The sequence below is a fragment of the Phaethon aethereus genome, assembly GCF_964289735.1.
Source record: "Phaethon aethereus genome assembly, chromosome: 25".
Classification (NCBI taxonomy): Eukaryota; Metazoa; Chordata; class Aves; order Phaethontiformes; family Phaethontidae; genus Phaethon; species Phaethon aethereus.
In genome coordinates, this window is record NC_138601.1 from 1,536,058 (window position 1) to 1,555,664 (window position 19,607).

Sequence of the window (19,607 nt, forward strand, 5' to 3'; positions counted from 1 at the left end):
GCAGGAGAACAAGCAGATACTTTGAGGGTGGAAGGGAATGGACGCACAGGCCTCATCTTCCTGGCCAAAGAGCCCCGTCTGCGGTGAGGAGCTCTCCTGAATTCTCAGGGAAAGAGGGAAAGAAAGGGTCGCAGAAAACATCTCCCTGCTCTGGCGGGAACTCATCCCTGGGTCCCATGTGATACGTCTTCTCCCGGGCACTGGGGCATAAGCGCACCTCCTTTCCCACACGCCAGAAGCCGCTGCAGCTTGGAGTACAGCCCAGCACCATTGGGGAGGCAAGGAAACTTCCCCCAGCTCCGCGAGGAGGGAAGGCTGGCAGGACCCTGCATTGCCACGTGCCGGAGGATGCTCAGGGAGGGGATGTGCTCAGCAGGGCCCTGGGTACAAAACCAGCTCTCAGACTACATGGAGGAGGTGATGCACTTCCCTGCCCTGCAGACAGGGAGGCAGCTGGGACGCGTCCCAGGAGGGCAAGGGAATGCCCTCAGTAGCAAGCTTCCTGGGATAGACTCTCCCTACCCACGGCGAGTCACACTCTAATTTTGGATTGGCCGTGTGTCAGCCTTTTGGCGTGAGGCCAAGCTGGGAGTGCGTGCTGTGTGCAGGCCTGTGTCCCACGAAGGGTGAATTGCCCTGCGGCCAGGGCAGCTCCAGCCCTGCCCCAGAAAACCGTCTCTGAGCACTGGGCTGTACCCCAGTACACAGCTCCAGGCAGCCCCAACAGCCGTTGCCCTAGGCATGACCTTCTTGCCGGCACTCCCACATCTCAGGGGGCTCTCAGGACAGTCAGCATGTTCTGGAAATGTGTCACCTGCTGCTCGCGGTCCAAAGCGTGCGACCAAAGTGCATGGTGGTGTGATGAGAATGGGAGGAACACGGTGCTGCCGCGAGCCTCAACACACCCCTCTGGTAGTGAGGAGGGACCCGACTCCACAGGGCTTGTTGAGGAATCACAGGGTTCGGGAGGGCAACATTCTCCTGCCACAAGGCTGCTGATTCCACTGGCTGGGGACCCCCGGAGACTGCTATGAGAGGGGGCGGCTTTACCAAAGAGACACAAGCAGGAGAGGACTGCAGTGTTAGGAGGTTATGTGCACCTTCCTGCAAAGGGAGGGGAAAACAACCCCATCAGATTTCCCCAGACCCATGCCCCGCAGCTGCACAGAGCCCTCCAGCACTTGGAGCACATCTGCCTGTACTGATGTGTTCCTACCGGGGAAATGCTTGGGCCTTTCATCTCGATACTTGAAAGGAGGCTCTGAGGCCTAATGGTCATGTCAGAAACGAGGAAATGAAATGGCAGCGCTGACGGAAACCAAAACACGACCCGTGCCATTAGGTCAGATATTTTGCTTTGGAGGTGAGTCTGTTGGAAAATTGCTGCCGGTGTGCAGCGACTGTGGGCCTGGGGCGGTGCAGCAGCAGTATAAAAGCGGGCCCTTCTCCTCACTCTCTCATCCACTCCTCTCGCCTCCATCTCCTTGGGAACAAGGTGAGCCTGAAGCCCTTTCTCCTCTCCCTCCTTGTGCTTCGCCTCGTCCTCCTCCAGGATTTCTCAGCACAAACTTGCCTTTTTGTCCTGTGCGGGCTCAAGGGCTGCTTGTAATGTCAGAAGGAAGGGGTAGATGGCGTGGCTTGGAGAGAAGTTGGGCCTTGGCTGAGGTGTCTCCTGAGCTATGGGCTAGGCAGGGATCTCCCTGGCTGTGGTTGCTATTGATAGGGTTCTTCTGGGCTGAAGGGAAAGAGAAGCCCGTGGGCCGCCCTAAATATCCTCCATCTCGCTTCTCTAGCTCGTGGCTTTTCTCCCTTGTGTTGGGGTGACAGACCGCTCCTTATGCACTCCTCATGCTCTGCTTTCCCCTGCCCTCTCTCCCAGGTGCACCTCCAGCCCCGAGACATGTCCTGCTACAGCCCGTGCCTGCCCTGCCAGCCCTGCCAGCCCTGCGGCCCGACCCCGCTGGCCAACAGCTGCAACGAGCCCTGTGTCAGGCAGTGCCAGGACTCCACCGTCGTCATCCAGCCCTCCCCCGTGGTGGTGACCCTGCCCGGCCCCATCCTCAGCTCCTTCCCGCAGAGCACCGCCGTGGGATCCTCCACCTCCGCTGCCGTTGGCAGCATCCTCAGCTCTGAGGGAGTGCCCATCTCCTCCGGGGGCTTTGGCCTCTCCGGCTTCGGCAGCCGCTACTGCGGCAGGAGGTGCCTCCCCTGCTAAAGCTGCTGGCCGTGGCGCTGGGGAAGGCCGCCAGGGACCCACAGCATGGTACTGGACTGGGGACGCATCATCGGCTTGCTGCGTCCAGAGGAGCTGAGCAACGCCAACACCCCTTGCAAAAGGACGGGGCCAGCCTGGGCTCTCCAAAAGAACGGCCCATGCCTGCCTTTCCCATTTCCAGCTCTCTCCTTTCCCTCCCGTGCCCTTGTTCTCTTGTGCTCCCCTGGGTGGGGAGCCCCACAAAGCCAGCCTAGGGAGGACCTGCCGGCCCTGCTCCCTCTGTAGGGCAGGCACATGGACACCTGGCGGAATATCAGCCACAGCCATGGGGTGCAGATTCCTGTCTGCCCCTGCTGCCCCCTGCGCTGGGACCGCCACTCGGGCTGACCTCATTTCCCTCTTTTGACTCATTAAAGTTCTGTTGCATCCCAGACCCTGCCTCTGTGTCATCTTTTCCCTTGCAGATGCTGTCCCAAGATGCTCAGTCAGAGGCTTGTTGCTCAGTGGTGGTTCTGGGAGGGGGTTTTTGGGGATGGTTTTGCACTGATTGTCAACAGGGGCTTACATTGAGTATGCTTAGTGTTGCATCGGGTGATCTTCTCGTTTCTAGATTTGTCTGCCTCTTCGGGTCTGGATGGAATTACCCTACATTGTTCAGTGGCTACCGTCCGCTTTGTTGTGCACACCTCTTCATGCTCCTCAGTACGCTCAACACTGTGATGCAAGTAATCGCGAAGGAATGTGGTATCGACAAGACAGGGGCACTAGCTTTCCAGGAGAGGCCAGGAGAACCCATCGTAACTAAGTATTGTCCAAGGGTCGCTCTTGTTGGGGAACTTTTGGTCTGAAGAGAAGGAGAAGCCCGTGGAACACAGTGCGGTGGTCTGCCTTCTCATAGAGCCGTATTATGATAGAGTCATAGAATGGTTTTGGTTGGAAGAGACCCTTAAAGATCATCCAGTCCAGTCTGCCTGCAATGGGCAGGGATCTCCGTTGCTACATCACGTTACTCAAAGTTCTGTCAAACCTGACCTGGAACACTTGCAACGATGGGACGTCCCATCAGTCTCTGGGCAACCTCTTCCAGTGATACGCTACCCTTGTTGTAAAAAATGCCTTCCTAATATCTAGTTTAAATCTACCCTGTTTCGGTTTAAAACTGTTGCTCCTTGTCCTATCACTACAGGTCTTGATAAAAATCTCTCTCCGGCTTCCGACTTATAAGTCCCCTTTAGATATTGAAAGGCTGCAGTAAGGTCTCCCCCGACAGAGCCTTCCCTTCTCCAGGCTGAACAACGCCAGCTTCTTCAGCCTTTCTACCTAGGAGGGCTGATGCAGCCCTCTGCTTGTTTCTGTAGCTCTTCTCTGGAGCTGCTCTAAGAGGTCCATGTCTTTTTTGTACTGGGGACCTCAGACTGGACGCAGTGCTCCAGGTGGGGTCTAACAAGAGCGGACCAGAAGCAAAGAATCACCTCCCTCGACCTGCTGGCCATGCTTCCTTTTGATGCAGCCCAGGCACGACTGGCTTTCTGGGCTGCAAGTGCACGCTGCTGGCTCATGTCCAATCTTTCAACCTCCAGTATCCCCAAGTCCTTCTCTGCAGGGCTGCTCTCAACCGTTTATCCTGCAGTCTGCATTTATTTTGCCCCAGCCCAGGTGCAGGCCCTTGCACGTGACCTTGTTTAACTGCCTTCTTATGAGAGTTTCACATGGGTCCATTCTTCAAGCCTGTCAAGATCCCTCCGGACAGCATCCCTTCCATCAAGCGTATCAGTTACGCCCCGCAGCGTGGCGTCACGCACAAACTTGCTGGGGATGCACTCAATCCCACGATGTATGTCACTGAGGAGGATATGCAACAGTATTGGTGTCAGTACGGACCCCTGAGGGACACCAGTCATCACTGGTGTCCCCCACTTGGACCTTGAGCCGTTGACTCTAACGCCTTGGGTGCAGCCAGAGTGCTGCACTAAATAGTGCGTGATTGCCTTTGCATCACTTGTTTTTTTCTCTTTTGCCCTTTCCCCTCTTCGGCAGCCCTGATGTTGACCCATGGGTATTTCACACTCTTGCTCTTCCAGTTCTGCCCCCATCCCACCGGGAAAGCACGGCGAGGGAGAAGGGCCAGTGGGTGCTTAGTTCTGGCTGGGGTCAATACACCACACAGGCTCATGGGCAGTGCATGTCCTCCTTGACCTGCTCCTTCCCTGTCTGTGCCTAGGGTTTCGTGGGAATGTTTCTGGAGGGCGGAAGGGCAGGGAGAGACTCGGGGAAGGAAGAGAGGCAGCGTCTGCAGACTGAGTGTCTCAGGGCTGTCCAAGAGCTCTCCAAAGCAGTGCGTAGACCAGCAGCAAAGGCTGCGGAGAGACTTGCAGCCGACAGAGGGGAGCTAGTGAAGTGCTGCAGGACAGAGATGGGCACAATGATACGTGGCCACTCAGAGTCCTGATCGGAAGCTGGCTTGGTAGGAACCAGCCCTGTGTCCCCACACATCCTTCAACCGCTGAGAAGTTGCAGCCCAAAAGCAGGGCCAGGAAACGGTGCTTGCGGTAACCGCATCAAAACAGGTGCAACTCCCAGCACTGTTCCTGGACAGCAAGGACTGTCATCAACAACCTGGACTGTATGAGCGAGAGCGTACCCAGGAGATCAATGGGAGGGACGATCCCAGTCTGCTCAGTGCTTGCCTGACGGCATCTGGCATGCTGTGTCAAGTTTTGGGCTGTAATGCAAGAAAGACCTTGATCAAGCGGTGTGAGTCCAGCCGTGGGTGGGCAGGGTGCTGAGAAGGCTGGAGCACTTGGTTGGGGAGGAGGGGTTGTGGACGCAGGGCGTGTTGAGCATGGAGAAGAGAATGCTTTGGCGGGAGACCTCGAATCACCTCTGGAGGAGCTATCTGTGGTCATTGACCAGCATCGGGTCATTCTATCCAGGCCCAGAAGAGGCAGAGAGGTGTAGAAAGCAGAGGGTCACCCAATGCATGACTAAGAATAGGCAAAGCAAGCCCGTGTTAACAGTCCCTGCAAAGCCATCTCCAACAACCCCCTCCCAGAACCACCGCTGAGCAACACCCCTCTTCCCCTGCGTATCGTGGGAGAGCGTCTGCAGGGGAAGGGATGAGACAAAGGCACGGGCTGGGGTGCATCAGAACTTTAATGAGTCAAAAGAGGGAAAAGAGGTCAGCCCGAGTGGCGGTCCCAGTGCAGGGAGCAGCAGGGGCAGACAGGAATCTGCACGCCATGGCTGGGGCTGATATTCCACCAGGTGTCCATGTGCCTGCCCCACAGACGGAGCAGGGCCGGCAAGTCCTCCCTAGGCTGGCTTTGTGGGGCTACCCACCCAGGGGAGCACAAGAGAACAAGGGCACGGGAGGGAAAGGAGAGAGCTGGAAATGGGAAAGGCAGGCATGGGCCGTGCTTTTGGAGAGCCCAGGCTGGCCTCGTCCTTTTGCAAGGGGTGTTGGCGTTGCTCAGCTCCTCTGGACGCAGCAAGCCGATGATGCGTCCCCAGTCCGGTACCATGCTGTGGGTCCCTGGCGGCCTTCCCCAGCGCCACGGCCAGCAGCTTTAGCAGGGGAGGCACCTCCTGCCGCAGTAGCGGCTGCCGAAGCCGGAGAGGCCAAAGCCCCCGGAGGAGATGGGCACTCCCTCAGAGCTGAGGATGCTGCCAACGGCAGCGGAGGTGGAGGATCCCACGGCGGTGCTCTGCGGGAAGGAGCTGAGGATGGGGCCGGGCAGGGTCACCACCACGGGGGAGGGCTGGATGACGACGGTGGAGTCCTGGCACTGCCTGACACAGGGCTCGTTGCAGCTGTTGGCCAGCGGGGTCGGGCCGCAGGGCTGGCAGGGCTGGCAGGGCAGGCACGGGCTGTAGCAGGACATGTCTCGGGGCTGGAGGTGCACCTGCGGGAAGAGAGCAGGGGAAAGCAGAGCATGAGGGGTGTACGAGGAGAAGCCTGTAGGCCCACCATGAGGGAGAAAGGCAGAAGCTGGAGAAGAGAGATGGAGGCTGTGGAGGGAGGCCCACGGGCTTCTCTTTCCTTTAGCCCAGATGATCCCCTCCAAGAGTTACCAAGCCCAGGGCAGACCTTTACCTAGCCCATAGCTCAGGACTCATATCAGCTAAGACCCAGCCTCTCCCCATGCCACACCTTCTACTCCCTTCCCGCTCTCACAACAAGCAGTTCCAGGAGCATGGACAAAGGGGCAGGTATGGTCTGGGAAGTCCAAAAGGAGCAGGAGGAAAAATGCCTTCAGGCTCACCTTGTTCCCAAGGAGATGGAGGCGAGAGGAGTGGATGAGAGAGTGAGGAGAAGGCCCCGCTTTTATACTCCTGCTGCACCGCCCCAGGCCCACAGTCACTGCACGCTGGCAGCAATTTTCCAACAGACTCACCTCCAAAGCAAAATACCCTACCTAATGGCACGGGTCGTGTTTTGGTTTCTGTCAGCGCTGCCATTTCATTTCCTCATTTCTGACATGCTTGGCCTGCCATGCAGGCTCCTTTCATGTGCTGGGATGAGAGGCCCGAGGATGTCCCGATTAAGATCTAGTCCGTGCAGGTGGAGGATATGCCCCCACGTGCAGGAGGGGTCCCGTGCAGGCAGGGGATGTTGGCTTGGGGCAGTGAAGTGCAATTGTTTGCAGCTGCCTTTGCAGGAAGAGGCCCAGCTCTGCCCCGCACCGCACGCATCGGCAGAGCACCCAAAGGCTTCTCTTTCTGAGGACGTGCCACATGCTTCTCTCTCCTCCCTGTCTCTCAGCTCGCTCCAATGGTCACTGGCCGTTGCATCTCCGTTTCAAGCGGTTTCAGCTGTTTTCCTCTTGATGCCCTTAGCTAAGGGGGAGAAGGTTTGCCAGGCTTGTCAGGGTATGCAGGGTTGGGGTGCGAAAAGGCAAAGCTCACCTGGCGTTAAATCAGCCAAAGCACGTGCAGGGCACCAGCCAGGAAAGTCTTCTTCCGGGTAGGTCAGTGGCGAGGCTTGGTCAAAGAGAGCCGCAGCACTGCACGAAGCAGCTTTGTGGAGGGCAGGGCTGACGGGAAAGATGGAGGTACTCCAAAGGTTCTTGACGTTGGTCTTTACTGCCAGGATTTCCTGTAGAGAGATCGGGCTCCTGCCATTCCTTGGAGAAGTCTGGAGCAGGAAAGACCTATCCTCGGGAGAGGAGGATCAGGTCTGGAAAACATTCAAACCGATTGGACTGACATGAGTGCAGGCAACCTGATGCCATGCCCGCAAGGGCGTTGGCTGGTGTCCCTGCAAGGCCGCTCTCAGCGCCCTTTGAAAGTCCTTTGGCAGTCACAGAATGCCTCTGAGGACTGGGAGAAAGCCAGCGGGCCTCCTGTCTTCATAAAGGGCATGAAAGAGGAGCTGGGGAATGACAGGCCGGTCAGCCTCACCTCGATCCCTGCAAAGGTGGTGGAGCAAATCATCCTTTGCCAAGACGAAAGGACAAGAAGGTGATTGTGAGTGGTCCGCATGGATTTATGGAGGGGAAAGCAGGCCCGACCAACCTCATGGCCGCCTTTGATGTCGTGCCTGGCTGCGGTGGGTGAGGGAAGTGCAGCAAATGTTGTTCATCTCATCTAACGAAGGCTCTTGATGCCGTCTGCTTCCCCATCCTTGCAGACCAACAGAGAAGATAGAGGCTGGCAAAGAGGGCAGTGCCGGGGACTGAAATCTGGCATGGCTGCTGGTCTCCGAGGATTGTGATGCGTGGCACGAAGTGCAGCTGGCAGGCACTCACCCCTGGTGCATTGCAGGGGTCTCTACTGGGGCCAATAGTGTTTAACCCCTCTATGCAGAGTCCTGCAGCGGGCGAGGAAGAACCTCCGCACCACTACAGGCTGGGGCCGATGGGCTTCCAAAGAGCTTTGCAGCAGAGGCCGTGGGTGCTGAAGGACATCGTGAGGCAGCCCGCACCTTTGGGGAAATGGCATCCGACAGCATCCTGGGCTGCGTTAGGAAGGGGTTTGCTATCAGATGGCAGAGGGTGATCCCTCTTCCTGGCTGCACGCTGCTGAGACCACAACTGCTGTCCAGTTCGTGGCTCCTCAGTATGAGAGATGCACGGCCATACTGGTGCGAGTCCAGCAAGGCCACGGAGCCCGTGCAATGCCTGGAGCCCCTGCGGCAGGAGGGGCTGCGACAGGTGGGGTTGTTCACCCTGCAGGAGAGAAGGCCCCAGGGCACGCTTCGTAGCTTTGGGTAAAAGAGTGGATCGGAGGGAGTGAAGAACATAGAGCGAGAGTGTCCTGAGTCCTATCCAGGGAAGGGACAAGGGGTAACAGGCACATACTGAAATACGGGAAATTCCAGGGAAACATAAGAAAAGGCTTTGTTAGTGTGAGAGTGGTGAAGCGCCGGCTGTGTTTGCCCAGAGAGGTTGTGGATTCTCGATCCTTGCAGGTTTTTGGAGCTTGACGGGTCTTGTCCCTGAGCATCCTCCAAAGGCTGACCGTGCTTTGAGCAGGGGCGTTGGGCTAGACGGTCTCCAGAGGTCCCTTCCAACCTCAAGGATCCTGCGAATCTGTCATGGGTAAAAACGGGTGCTGCACAGCTGGCCCTGAGAGGGAAGAACTGTGTTGGGAACATTGGAGTCAAGGGAAGCCGTGGCTATCACACCTGAGAAACTTTGTGTTGAAGCCCTGACGGCAGGGAGGAAAGCGAGTAGCAGAGTACAGTCGCTGGACTTCAGGCACGCTGACTTCCGCCTGTTCAGGCAGCTGGTAGGTAGGATGCCATGGAAGCAGCTGAGAAGGGCCAAGGAGCTCAGAAAAGCTGGCAGCGCCTCAGGCATCTCGTGGTCCAAGAGCAAGAAAGGTCCAGGCAATACGCAGGAGAACAAGCAGATACTTTGAGGGTGGAAGGGAATGGACGCACAGGCCTCATCTTCCTGGCCAAAGAGCCCCGTCTGCGGTGAGGAGCTCTCCTGAATTCTCAGGGAAAGAGGGAAAGAAAGGGTCGCAGAAAACATCTCCCTGCTCTGGCGGGAACTCATCCCTGGGTCCCATGTGATACGTCTTCTCCCGGGCACTGGGGCATAAGCGCACCTCCTTTCCCACACGCCAGAAGCCGCTGCAGCTTGGAGTACAGCCCAGCACCATTGGGGAGGCAAGGAAACTTCCCCCAGCTCCGCGAGGAGGGAAGGCTGGCAGGACCCTGCATTGCCACGTGCCGGAGGATGCTCAGGGAGGGGATGTGCTCAGCAGGGCCCTGGGTACAAAACCAGCTCTCAGACTACATGGAGGAGGTGATGCACTTCCCTGCCCTGCAGACAGGGAGGCAGCTGGGACGCGTCCCAGGAGGGCAAGGGAATGCCCTCAGTAGCAAGCTTCCTGGGATAGACTCTCCCTACCCACGGCGAGTCACACTCTAATTTTGGATTGGCCGTGTGTCAGCCTTTTGGCGTGAGGCCAAGCTGGGAGTGCGTGCTGTGTGCAGGCCTGTGTCCCACGAAGGGTGAATTGCCCTGCGGCCAGGGCAGCTCCAGCCCTGCCCCGGAAAACCGTCTCTGAGCACTGGGCTGTACCCCAGTACACAGCTCCAGGCAGCCCCAACAGCCGTTGCCCTAGGCATGACCTTCTTGCCGGCACTCCCACATCTCAGGGGGCTCTCAGGACAGTCAGCATGTTCTGGAAATGTGTCACCTGCTGCTCGCGGTCCAAAGCGTGCGACCAAAGTGCATGGTGGTGTGATGAGAATGGGAGGAACACGGTGCTGCCGCGAGCCTCAACACACCCCTCTGGTAGTGAGGAGGGACCCGACTCCACAGGGCTTGTTGAGGAATCACAGGGTTCGGGAGGGCAACATTCTCCTGCCACAAGGCTGCTGATTCCACTGGCTGGGGACCCCCGGAGACTGCTATGAGAGGGGGCGGCTTTACCAAAGAGACACAAGCAGGAGAGGACTGCAGTGTTAGGAGGTTATGTGCACCTTCCTGCAAAGGGAGGGGAAAACAACCCCATCAGATTTCCCCAGACCCATGCCCCCAGGCTGCACAGAGCCCTCCAGCACTTGGAGCACATCTTCTGCCTGTACTGATGTGTTCCTACCGGGGAAATGCTTGGGCCTTTCATCTCGATACTTGAAAGGAGGCTCTGAGGCCTAATGGTCATGTCAGAAACGAGGAAATGAAATGGCAGCGCTGACGGAAACCAAAACACGACCCGTGCCATTAGGTCAGATATTTTGCTTTGGAGGTGAGTCTGTTGGAAAATTGCTGCCGGTGTGCAGCGACTGTGGGCCTGGGGCGGTGCAGCAGCAGTATAAAAGCGGGCCCTTCTCCTCACTCTCTCATCCACTCCTCTCGCCTCCATCTCCTTGGGAACAAGGTGAGCCTGAAGCCCTTTCTCCTCTCCCTCCTTGTGCTTCGCCTCGTCCTCCTCCAGGATTTCTCAGCACAAACTTGCCTTTTTGTCCTGTGCGGGCTCAAGGGCTGCTTGTAATGTCAGAAGGAAGGGGTAGATGGCGTGGCTTGGAGAGAAGTTGGGCCTTGGCTGAGGTGTCTCCTGAGCTATGGGCTAGGCAGGGATCTCCCTGGCTGTGGTTGCTATTGATAGGGTTCTTCTGGGCTGAAGGGAAAGAGAAGCCCGTGGGCCGCCCTAAATATCCTCCATCTCGCTTCTCTAGCTCGTGGCTTTTCTCCCTTGTGTTGGGGTGACAGACCGCTCCTTATGCACTCCTCATGCTCTGCTTTCCCCTGCCCTCTCTCCCAGGTGCACCTCCAGCCCCGAGACATGTCCTGCTACAGCCCGTGCCTGCCCTGCCAGCCCTGCCAGCCCTGCGGCCCGACCCCGCTGGCCAACAGCTGCAACGAGCCCTGTGTCAGGCAGTGCCAGGACTCCACCGTCGTCATCCAGCCCTCCCCCGTGGTGGTGACCCTGCCCGGCCCCATCCTCAGCTCCTTCCCGCAGAGCACCGCCGTGGGATCCTCCACCTCCGCTGCCGTTGGCAGCATCCTCAGCTCTGAGGGAGTGCCCATCTCCTCCGGGGGCTTTGGCCTCTCCGGCTTCGGCAGCCGCTACTGCGGCAGGAGGTGCCTCCCCTGCTAAAGCTGCTGGCCGTGGCGCTGGGGAAGGCCGCCAGGGACCCACAGCATGGTACCGGACTGGGGACGCATCATCGGCTTGCTGCGTCCAGAGGAGCTGAGCAACGCCAACACCCCTTGCAAAAGGACGGGGCCAGCCTGGGCTCTCCAAAAGAACGGCCCATGCCTGCCTTTCCCATTTCCAGCTCTCTCCTTTCCCTCCCGTGCCCTTGTTCTCTTGTGCTCCCCTGGGTGGGGAGCCCCACAAAGCCAGCCTAGGGAGGACCTGCCGGCCCTGCTCCCTCTGTAGGGCAGGCACATGGACACCTGGCGGAATATCAGCCACAGCCATGGGGTGCAGATTCCTGTCTGCCCCTGCTGCCCCCTGCGCTGGGACCGCCACTCGGGCTGACCTCATTTCCCTCTTTTGACTCATTAAAGTTCTGTTGCATCCCAGACCCTGCCTCTGTGTCATCTTTTCCCTTGCAGATGCTGTCCCAAGATGCTCAGTCAGAGGCTTGTTGCTCAGTGGTGGTTCTGGGAGGGGGTTTTTGGGGATGGTTTTGCACTGATTGTCAACAGGGGCTTACATTGAGTATGCTTAGTGTTGCATCGGGTGATCTTCTCGTTTCTAGATTTGTCTGCCTCTTCGGGTCTGGATGGAATTACCCTACATTGTTCAGTGGCTACCGTCCGCTTTGTTGTGCACACCTCTTCATGCTCCTCAGTACGCTCAACATTGTGATGCAAGTAATCGCGAAGGAATGTGGTATCGACAAGACAGGGGCACTAGCTTTCCAGGAGAGGCCAGGAGAACCCATCGTAACTAAGTATTGTCCAAGGGTCACTCTTGTTGGGGAACTTTTGGTCTGAAGAGAAGGAGAAGCCCGTGGAACACAGTGCGGTGGTCTGCCTTCTCATAGAGCCGTATTATGATAGAGTCATAGAATGGTTTTGGTTGGAAGAGACCCTTAAAGATCATCCAGTCCAGTCTGCCTGCAATGGGCAGGGATCTCCGTTGCTACATCCCGTTACTCAAAGTTCTGTCAAACCTGACCTGGAACACTTGCAACGATGGGACGTCCCATCAGTCTCTGGGCAACCTCTTCCAGTGATACGCTACCCTTGTTGTAAAAAATGCCTTCCTAATATCTAGTTTAAATCTACCCTGTTTCGGTTTAAAACTGTTGCTCCTTGTCCTATCACTACAGGTCTTGATAAAAATCTCTCTCCGGCTTCCGACTTATAAGTCCCCTTTAGATATTGAAAGGCTGCAGTAAGGTCTCCCCCGACAGAGCCTTCCCTTCTCCAGGCTGAACAACGCCAGCTTCTTCAGCCTTTCTACCTAGGAGGGCTGATGCAGCCCTCTGCTTGTTTCTGTAGCTCTTCTCTGGAGCTGCTCTAAGAGGTCCATGTCTTTTTTGTACTGGGGACCTCAGACTGGACGCAGTGCTCCAGGTGGGGTCTAACAAGAGCGGACCAGAAGCAAAGAATCACCTCCCTCGACCTGCTGGCCATGCTTCCTTTTGATGCAGCCCAGGCACGACTGGCTTTCTGGGCTGCAAGTGCACGCTGCTGGCTCATGTCCAATCTTTCAACCTCCAGTATCCCCAAGTCCTTCTCTGCAGGGCTGCTCTCAACCGTTTATCCTGCAGTCTGCATTTATTTTGCCTCAGCCCAGGTGCAGGCCCTTGCACGTGACCTTGTTTAACTGCCTTCTTATGAGAGTTTCACATGGGTCCATTCTTCAAGCCTGTCAAGATCCCTCCGGACAGCATCCCTTCCATCAAGCGTATCAGTTACGCCCCTCAGCGTGGCGTCACGCACAAACTTGCTGGGGATGCACTCAATCCCACGATGTATGTCACTGAGGAGGATATGCAACAGTATTGGTGCCAGTACGGACCCCTGAGGGACACCAGTCATCACTGGTATCCCCCACTTGGACCTTGAGCCGTTGACTCTAACGCCTTGGGTGCAGCCAGAGTGCTGCACTAAATAGTGCGTGATTGCCTTTGCATCACTTGTTTTTTTCTCTTTTGCCCTTTCCCCTCTTCGGCAGCCCTGATGTTGACCCATGGGTATTTCACACTCTTGCTCTTCCAGTTCTGCCCCCATCCCACCGGGAAAGCACGGCGAGGGAGAAGGGCCAGTGGGTGCTTAGTTCTGGCTGGGGTCAATACACCACACAGGCTCATGGGCAGTGCATGTCCTCCTTGACCTGCTCCTTCCCTGTCTGTGCCTAGGGTTTCGTGGGAATGTTTCTGGAGGGCGGAAGGGCAGGGAGAGACTCGGGGAAGGAAGAGAGGCAGCGTCTGCAGACTGAGTGTCTCAGGGCTGTCCAAGAGCTCTCCAAAGCAGTGCGTAGACCAGCAGCAAAGGCTGCGGAGAGACTTGCAGCCGACAGAGGGGAGCTAGTGAAGTGCTGCAGGACAGAGATGGGCACAATGATACGTGGCCACTCAGAGTCCTGATCGGAAGCTGGCTTGGTAGGAACCAGCCCTGTGTCCCCACACATCCTTCAACCGCTGAGAAGTTGCAGCCCAAAAGCAGGGCCAGGAAACGGTGCTTGCGGTAACCGCATCAAAACAGGTGCAACTCCCAGCACTGTTCCTGGACAGCAAGGACTGTCATCAACAACCTGGACTGTATGAGCGAGAGCGTACCCAGGAGATCAATGGGAGGGACGATCCCAGTCTGCTCAGTGCTTGCCTGACGGCATCTGGCATGCTGTGTCAAGTTTTGGGCTGTAATGCAAGAAAGACCTTGATCAAGCGGTGTGAGTCCAGCCGTGGGTGGGCAGGGTGCTGAGAAGGCTGGAGCACTTGGTTGGGGAGGAGGGGTTGTGGACGCAGGGCGTGTTGAGCATGGAGAAGAGAATGCTTTGGCGGGAGACCTCGAATCACCTCTGGAGGAGCTATCTGTGGTCATTGACCAGCATCGGGTCATTCTATCCAGGCCCAGAAGAGGCAGAGAGGTGTAGAAAGCAGAGGGTCACCCAATGCATGACTAAGAATAGGTAAAGCAAGCCCGTGTTAACAGTCCCTGCAAAGCCATCTCCAACAACCCCCTCCCAGAACCACCGCTGAGCAACACCCCTCTTCCCCTGCGTATCGTGGGAGAGCGTCTGCAGGGGAAGGGATGAGACAAAGGCACGGGCTGGGGTGCATCAGAACTTTAATGAGTCAAAAGAGGGAAAAGAGGTCAGCCCGAGTGGCGGTCCCAGTGCAGGGAGCAGCAGGGGCAGACAGGAATCTGCACGCCATGGCTGGGGCTGATATTGCGCCAGGTGTCCATGTGCCTGCCCCACAGACGGAGCAGGGCCGGCAAGTCCTCCCTAGGCTGGCTTTGTGGGGCTCCCCACCCAGGGGAGCACAAGAGAACAAGGGCACGGGAGGGAAAGGAGAGAGCTGGAAATGGGAAAGGCAGGCATGGGCCGTGCTTTTGGAGAGCCCAGGCTGGCCTCGTCCTTTTGCAAGGGGTGTTGGCGTTGCTCAGCTCCTCTGGACGCAGCAAGCCGATGATGCGTCCCCAGTCCGATACCATGCTGTGGGTCCCTGGCGGCCTTCCCCAGCGCCACGGCCAGCAGCTTTAGCAGGGGAGGCACCTCCTGCCGCAGTAGCGGCTGCCGAAGCCGGAGAGGCCAAAGCCCCCGGAGGAGATGGGCACTCCCTCAGAGCTGAGGATGCTGCCAACGGCAGCGGAGGTGGAGGATCCCACGGCGGTGCTCTGCGGGAAGGAGCTGAGGATGGGGCCGGGCAGGGTCACCACCACGGGGAAGGGCTGGATGACGACGGTGGAGTCCTGGCACTGCCTGACACAGGGCTCATTGCAGCTGTTGGCCAGCGGGGTCGGGCCGCAGGGCTGGCAGGGCTGGCAGGGCAGGCACGGGCTGTAGCAGGACATGTCTCGGGGCTGGAGGTGCACCTGGGAGAGAGGGCAGGGGAAAGCAGAACATGAGGCTTGTGTGAGGAGAAGCCTGTCACCCCAAGACAAGGAGGGCAAGGCACATGCTGGGTGGGTAGCTGAGTGCTGCTCAGAGGTGAGAAAGGAAGAGAAAGGGCTTCAGTCTCACCTGAGCCTTGAGGATAAAGAGACGAGAGAAGTGTATGAATGACTGGACATTTGAGCTGGCTTTTATACTGCTCCAGCACTGCCCCAGGTGTGCAGTCATGCTATATACAGGCAGTAATTTTCCAACAGACCTTCTAATTGAAGACATCCCAGCCAATGGCACAGGCCCTGTTTTAGTTTTCCACAGTTCAGTGCTTTCATATTGTGATTTATGCCATGTTCATTTCCCTTTGAGTCTCCTTTCAAGTGCTGAGATGAGAGACCCAAGGATTTTCAGGTCAGGAATGCATCATTGTGGGCTGAAGACACGACCCAGTTTCTGGATAGAAATCCAGTGGAGGCAAGTAACAATGGCCCAAGATTTTTCTATGGGGTTATTTGTTGCCCTGTTCAAAATAAGGGATCCAGCATGCTCTGATGGTCACTAATCTACTTCCCAGTGAGTGGGCTGCACTGCTCATTTTGAATCTTCTCCTCCTGATGCTCCTGCTTTTGGGACAAATTTGCCAGTCTGTTTTGCCATTTCTTCTCTCTGAGCAATGTCTTGGGGTGTACAACCAATGCCTTCAGCATAGTAGGGTTATTTCTGTGTCCAATCTATGTGTGAACAGCATTTGTGTAACTTCACCTATATGCATACATGCATATATGTTTTCTCACTTGTGTGTCTGTATTCATTCTTGTATCAAAAGAATTTGCTTTCCCTAAGACATGGATATGTATGCATGCTTAAGTGTGTACATGCACACAGGTGTGGATGAGCACCTGTCTGTGTGTCCCTGTGTACGTCTCCTCCTCACGAGGGGATGTGCTGGTCATGGCATACTCATCCTCTGTACATGAGCACCACAGAGCAGCAGGTTCCAGAGGATGAAAGGAGGCCAGTGGCAGCTGAACAGCAATGCCATGGACCTGGCAGTGACCTGCCCTGGGCTCTGGCACTGAAACACAACCCCTGTCTCATGAGCTCTCCTTTTCATGGTGCTCTAAAGCTCACAATATGCTACTGCAGATTTCAGACCCTAGCAAGGACAGTTTCACACCAGTTTGAAAACTCAGTTTAATTCAGTGTATTAAAAACATTTGAAGTGTTTTAGCATTGGCTGTCAGTCACCACTCCCTGCCTCTCCAGGTCAGGATACATCTTCTCCTCCCAGTGTTAAGGAGTTCAAAAGAATAGGGTTAGCTTTATGTACAGGGAGAAAAGCCAGGAAATCCTGCCCACCTCATGAAGGGCACTCCTGAGTGAATCTGCTTCTGTTGCAGTGTTAACAGAAGTCCAAGTCCAAGCCATGGGCACCTCTGCAGCTAATTGACCTGACACTGAGTCAGGCAGGGGCTGAGACTTTGAATCACTGCCAAACATGAGGACAGATGACATAGTGTCACTCTGCTTTGAGAGAAAGGACAGACCATCTAGGCTACAAGGAAGAGCCAAGCAGCTGACAGTTCATTTGTTCTTCAGCTGCATGGAGCTTTTATGTCCCATGCTGAAATCCTATTCTGCCAGGAACTACCTGTGAGGGAAGGATTGTCTGATTCATGACCATATGCCCCAAACGCTGCTGCTATCCTACAAGGAGTGTCAGGAGAAGAATTCTTTCCCTTTCGCAGTGAAAGGAAGGTCACAGCAGGAGAGGGGGAAACACTCTCCCTATGGAGAACTGCTTCTGCAAGAAACTTGTTTGCATTTCACCTTTTCCAGCCAGGCTTTACAAGCCTCTAATCACTGCACAGTAGTGCTTGCTGGTGGGGTGTGCAACAGCAGAGACAGACTCTCTACCTGTTACTGAATCCCCTCTTGCCCCATTCCTCCATGTTCCCTGAACACTCCTGGGCACATTTCTGCCCACATCCCCTTCACCTCGACACAGGTAAGAAGCAACTTTGGGCTGCCGAGAGTCTCCAAGAGGCTGGCTGTCAGTCTGCTGATTCCATTCCCAAGATGTTTTATCCAGTCCCTGAGATATGGAAGTGGGAATCCTGACACCTCTGGCTGGTACAGCCCACTTAAATGTCCCAGGCTGGGTTGCACACATAGAAAGAGACCAGATAGGAAAGGAGGTCAAGAAAAGTGGGGAATTTCTCCTTAAACCAAAGCAGCATAAGGACAAAGAAAGATGAAACCAGAAGCACAGCCCACCAGCCTGAGGAGTGACTATCACTGACTGTCAGAGTGAGTTGGGATAGAGGGAGAAAAAGGACAGAGCATGTCCTTGTGCATGGGAACCTGTGGATATACAGCTGAGGACCACAACACTTGGAGTACCCAGGACCCTTCCTGAAAAAAGAGTTGCAAATGAGCCCACCAAGGTATCCCAAGATGGTGTCCCCTGCCTGTATGGGACCTCTTCATCACTTGAGGTCTCTCCTCAGCACTGTTGTGTTCCTGCCCAAGAAGTTCTTGGGCCTCCCATTCCAGCATTTGGCAGGAGTGTCTCTGGCACAAAGGGCATTTCAGAAATGAGGAAATGAAAAGGAGGCAATGAAGGAAACCAAATTACAAGTTGTGTGATTAGGAAGGGTATTTCCATTTAAGGGGAGTGTGTTGGAAAATTACTGCCTGCACAGGGACAGCCTCAGGGCCTGGGGCGGTTGCAGGAGCAGTATAAAAGCAGGCCCAAAGCCTTGTTCTCTCATCCATTTCTCTTGCCTTGCTCTCCTTGCGAACCAGGTGAGTCTGCAGCCCTTTCTGCTTCTCATGCTTCTGGAGGCTGAGGTCTCAACACCAATGGACACCTCAGCTGATGTCTGCTCCATCATGCCACAGCAAGATGTGGAGGTCATTATCATGGAAGTAGGAAGGAGGGCAGAAGGACTAGAGAGGCTGGGTATTGGCTGAGGTGTTTCCTCAGCTATGGGCTAGGTGGGGACCTCCCTGGGCTCTTTGTGGGGCACTTTGGGGCTGAGGGGAGGGGTATCCCTATGGGTATCCCTACAGAAACTCTAGCTCTCCACCCAGCATGTGCCTTGGCCCCCTTGGAAGGGGATGACAGGCTGCTCCTCACCCATCTCACCTGCTCTGCTTGCCCTTGCCCTCTCCCCTAGGTGCACCTCCAGCCCCAAGACATGTCCTGCTACAGCCCGTGCCTGCCCTGCCAGCCCTGCGGCCCGACCCCGCTGGCCAACAGCTGCAATGAGCCCTGTGTCAGGCAGTGCCAGGACTCCACCGTCGTCATCCAGCCCTCCCCCGTGGTGGTGACCCTGCCCGGCCCCATCCTCAGCTCCTTCCCGCAGAGCACCGCCGTGGGATCCTCCACCTCCGCTGCCGTTGGCAGCATCCTCAGCTCTGAGGGAGTGCCCATCTCCTCCGGGGGCTTTGGCCTCTCCGGCTTCGGCAGCCGCTACTGCGGCAGGAGGTGCCTCCCCTGCTAAAGCTGCTGGCCGTGGCGCTGGGGAAGGCCGCCAGGGACCCACAGCATGGTACCGGACTGGGGACGCATCATCGGCTTGTTGCGTCCAGAGGAGCTGAGCAACGCCAGCACCCCTTGCAAAAGGACGGGGCCAGCCTGGGCTTTCCAAAAGCATGGCCCATGCCTGCCTTTCCCATTTCCAGCTCTCTCCTTTCCCTCCCGTGCCCTTGTTCTCTTGTGCTCCCCTGGGTGGGGAGCCCCACAAAGCCAGCCTAGGGAGGACCTGCCGGCCCTGCTCCCTCTGTAGGGCAGGCACATGGACACCTGGCGGAATATCAGCCCCAGCCATGGGGTGCAGATTCCTGTCTGCCCCTGCTGCTCCCTGCACTGGGATCACCATTCGGGCTGACCTCATTTCCCTCTTTTGACTCATTAAAGTTCTGATGCATCCCAGCCCATGCCTTTGCATCATCCTTTCCCCTCGAGATGCTCTTGCAAGATGCCCAGGGAGACAGATGTTGCTTAGGTGTGGTTTTTGGGAGGACGTTTTTGGGGATGGTTGTGCGGTGGTTATTAACACAGTGATTGTTAACTGTTGCTGCATGGTCCTTCCTTCTTTGGACCCTCCAGACAAACAGAGTCAGGAGAAAGCACGTTTCCCTGGGGAAGCAGGGATGCATGCAGCACATGAAGAGCCTTCACCATTCCCAAAAGGGGGAGAGTGGGACATAGTGCAGTGAGTCCCCTTCAGGCATTGTCAGTTACAGGTGAGGAAGACATCCATGTCTCCTCCTGAGCCCCTGGCCATCAGGCCCAGCTTTGTTGAGCCTCTGCCCAGAAATGCCCTCTTGGCCCCTGTGCACATGTATGGAGGGGGCATGTTGCCACTCCCAAGCTCAGCTGAGGAACCTGGGCTGTGGAAGGCCCCTGGGAGGG

General features: G+C 56.5%; 5 protein-coding genes across 5 annotated transcripts; 3 read left to right on the forward strand and 2 right to left on the reverse strand.

Annotated features, from left to right (window-relative positions):
- The first annotated feature begins 1,636 nt into the window (after positions 1–1,636).
- On the forward strand, positions 1,637–2,311 carry LOC309413286 (feather keratin 1-like). The gene has a single exon (XM_082010397.1). It carries the CDS (start codon positions 1,838–1,840, stop codon positions 2,213–2,215), a length of 378 nt encoding a protein of 125 aa, XP_081866523.1. The 5' UTR covers positions 1,637–1,837; the 3' UTR covers positions 2,216–2,311.
- Positions 2,312–5,673: 3,362 nt separating this feature from the next.
- On the reverse strand, positions 5,674–6,797 carry LOC309413347 (feather keratin 1-like). The gene has a single exon (XM_082010468.1). The coding sequence runs from the start codon at positions 6,094–6,096 to the stop codon at positions 5,782–5,784; it is 315 nt and encodes a 104-aa protein (XP_081866594.1). The 5' UTR covers positions 6,097–6,797; the 3' UTR covers positions 5,674–5,781.
- A 3,893-nt stretch (positions 6,798–10,690) lies between these two features.
- LOC309413466 (feather keratin 1-like) lies at positions 10,691–11,371 on the forward strand. Its single transcript, XM_082010594.1, has one exon. It carries the CDS (start codon positions 10,892–10,894, stop codon positions 11,267–11,269), a length of 378 nt encoding a protein of 125 aa, XP_081866720.1. The 5' UTR covers positions 10,691–10,891; the 3' UTR covers positions 11,270–11,371.
- Positions 11,372–14,714: 3,343 nt separating this feature from the next.
- LOC309413502 (feather keratin 1-like) lies at positions 14,715–15,150 on the reverse strand (the record flags this gene model as incomplete). Its single annotated transcript, XM_082010649.1, has 1 exon — positions 14,715–15,150. The coding sequence occupies one exon, from the start codon at positions 15,148–15,150 to the stop codon at positions 14,836–14,838; it is 315 nt and encodes a 104-aa protein (XP_081866775.1). The 3' UTR covers positions 14,715–14,835.
- A 3,237-nt stretch (positions 15,151–18,387) lies between these two features.
- On the forward strand, positions 18,388–18,760 carry LOC309413578 (feather keratin 1-like; the record flags this gene model as incomplete). Its single annotated transcript, XM_082010754.1, has 1 exon — positions 18,388–18,760. The coding sequence occupies one exon, from the start codon at positions 18,388–18,390 to the stop codon at positions 18,691–18,693; it is 306 nt and encodes a 101-aa protein (XP_081866880.1). The 3' UTR covers positions 18,694–18,760.
- Positions 18,761–19,607: the final 847 nt, after the last annotated feature.

Coding starts and splice junctions, on each gene's coding strand:
- LOC309413466 (XM_082010594.1), top strand. CDS start 10,892: ATGCACTCCTCATGCTCTGCTTTCCCCTGCCCTCTCTCCCAGGTGCAC.
- LOC309413347 (XM_082010468.1), bottom strand. CDS start 6,096: ATGTCCTGCTACAGCCCGTGCCTGCCCTGCCAGCCCTGCCAGCCCTGC.
- LOC309413286 (XM_082010397.1), top strand. CDS start 1,838: ATGCACTCCTCATGCTCTGCTTTCCCCTGCCCTCTCTCCCAGGTGCAC.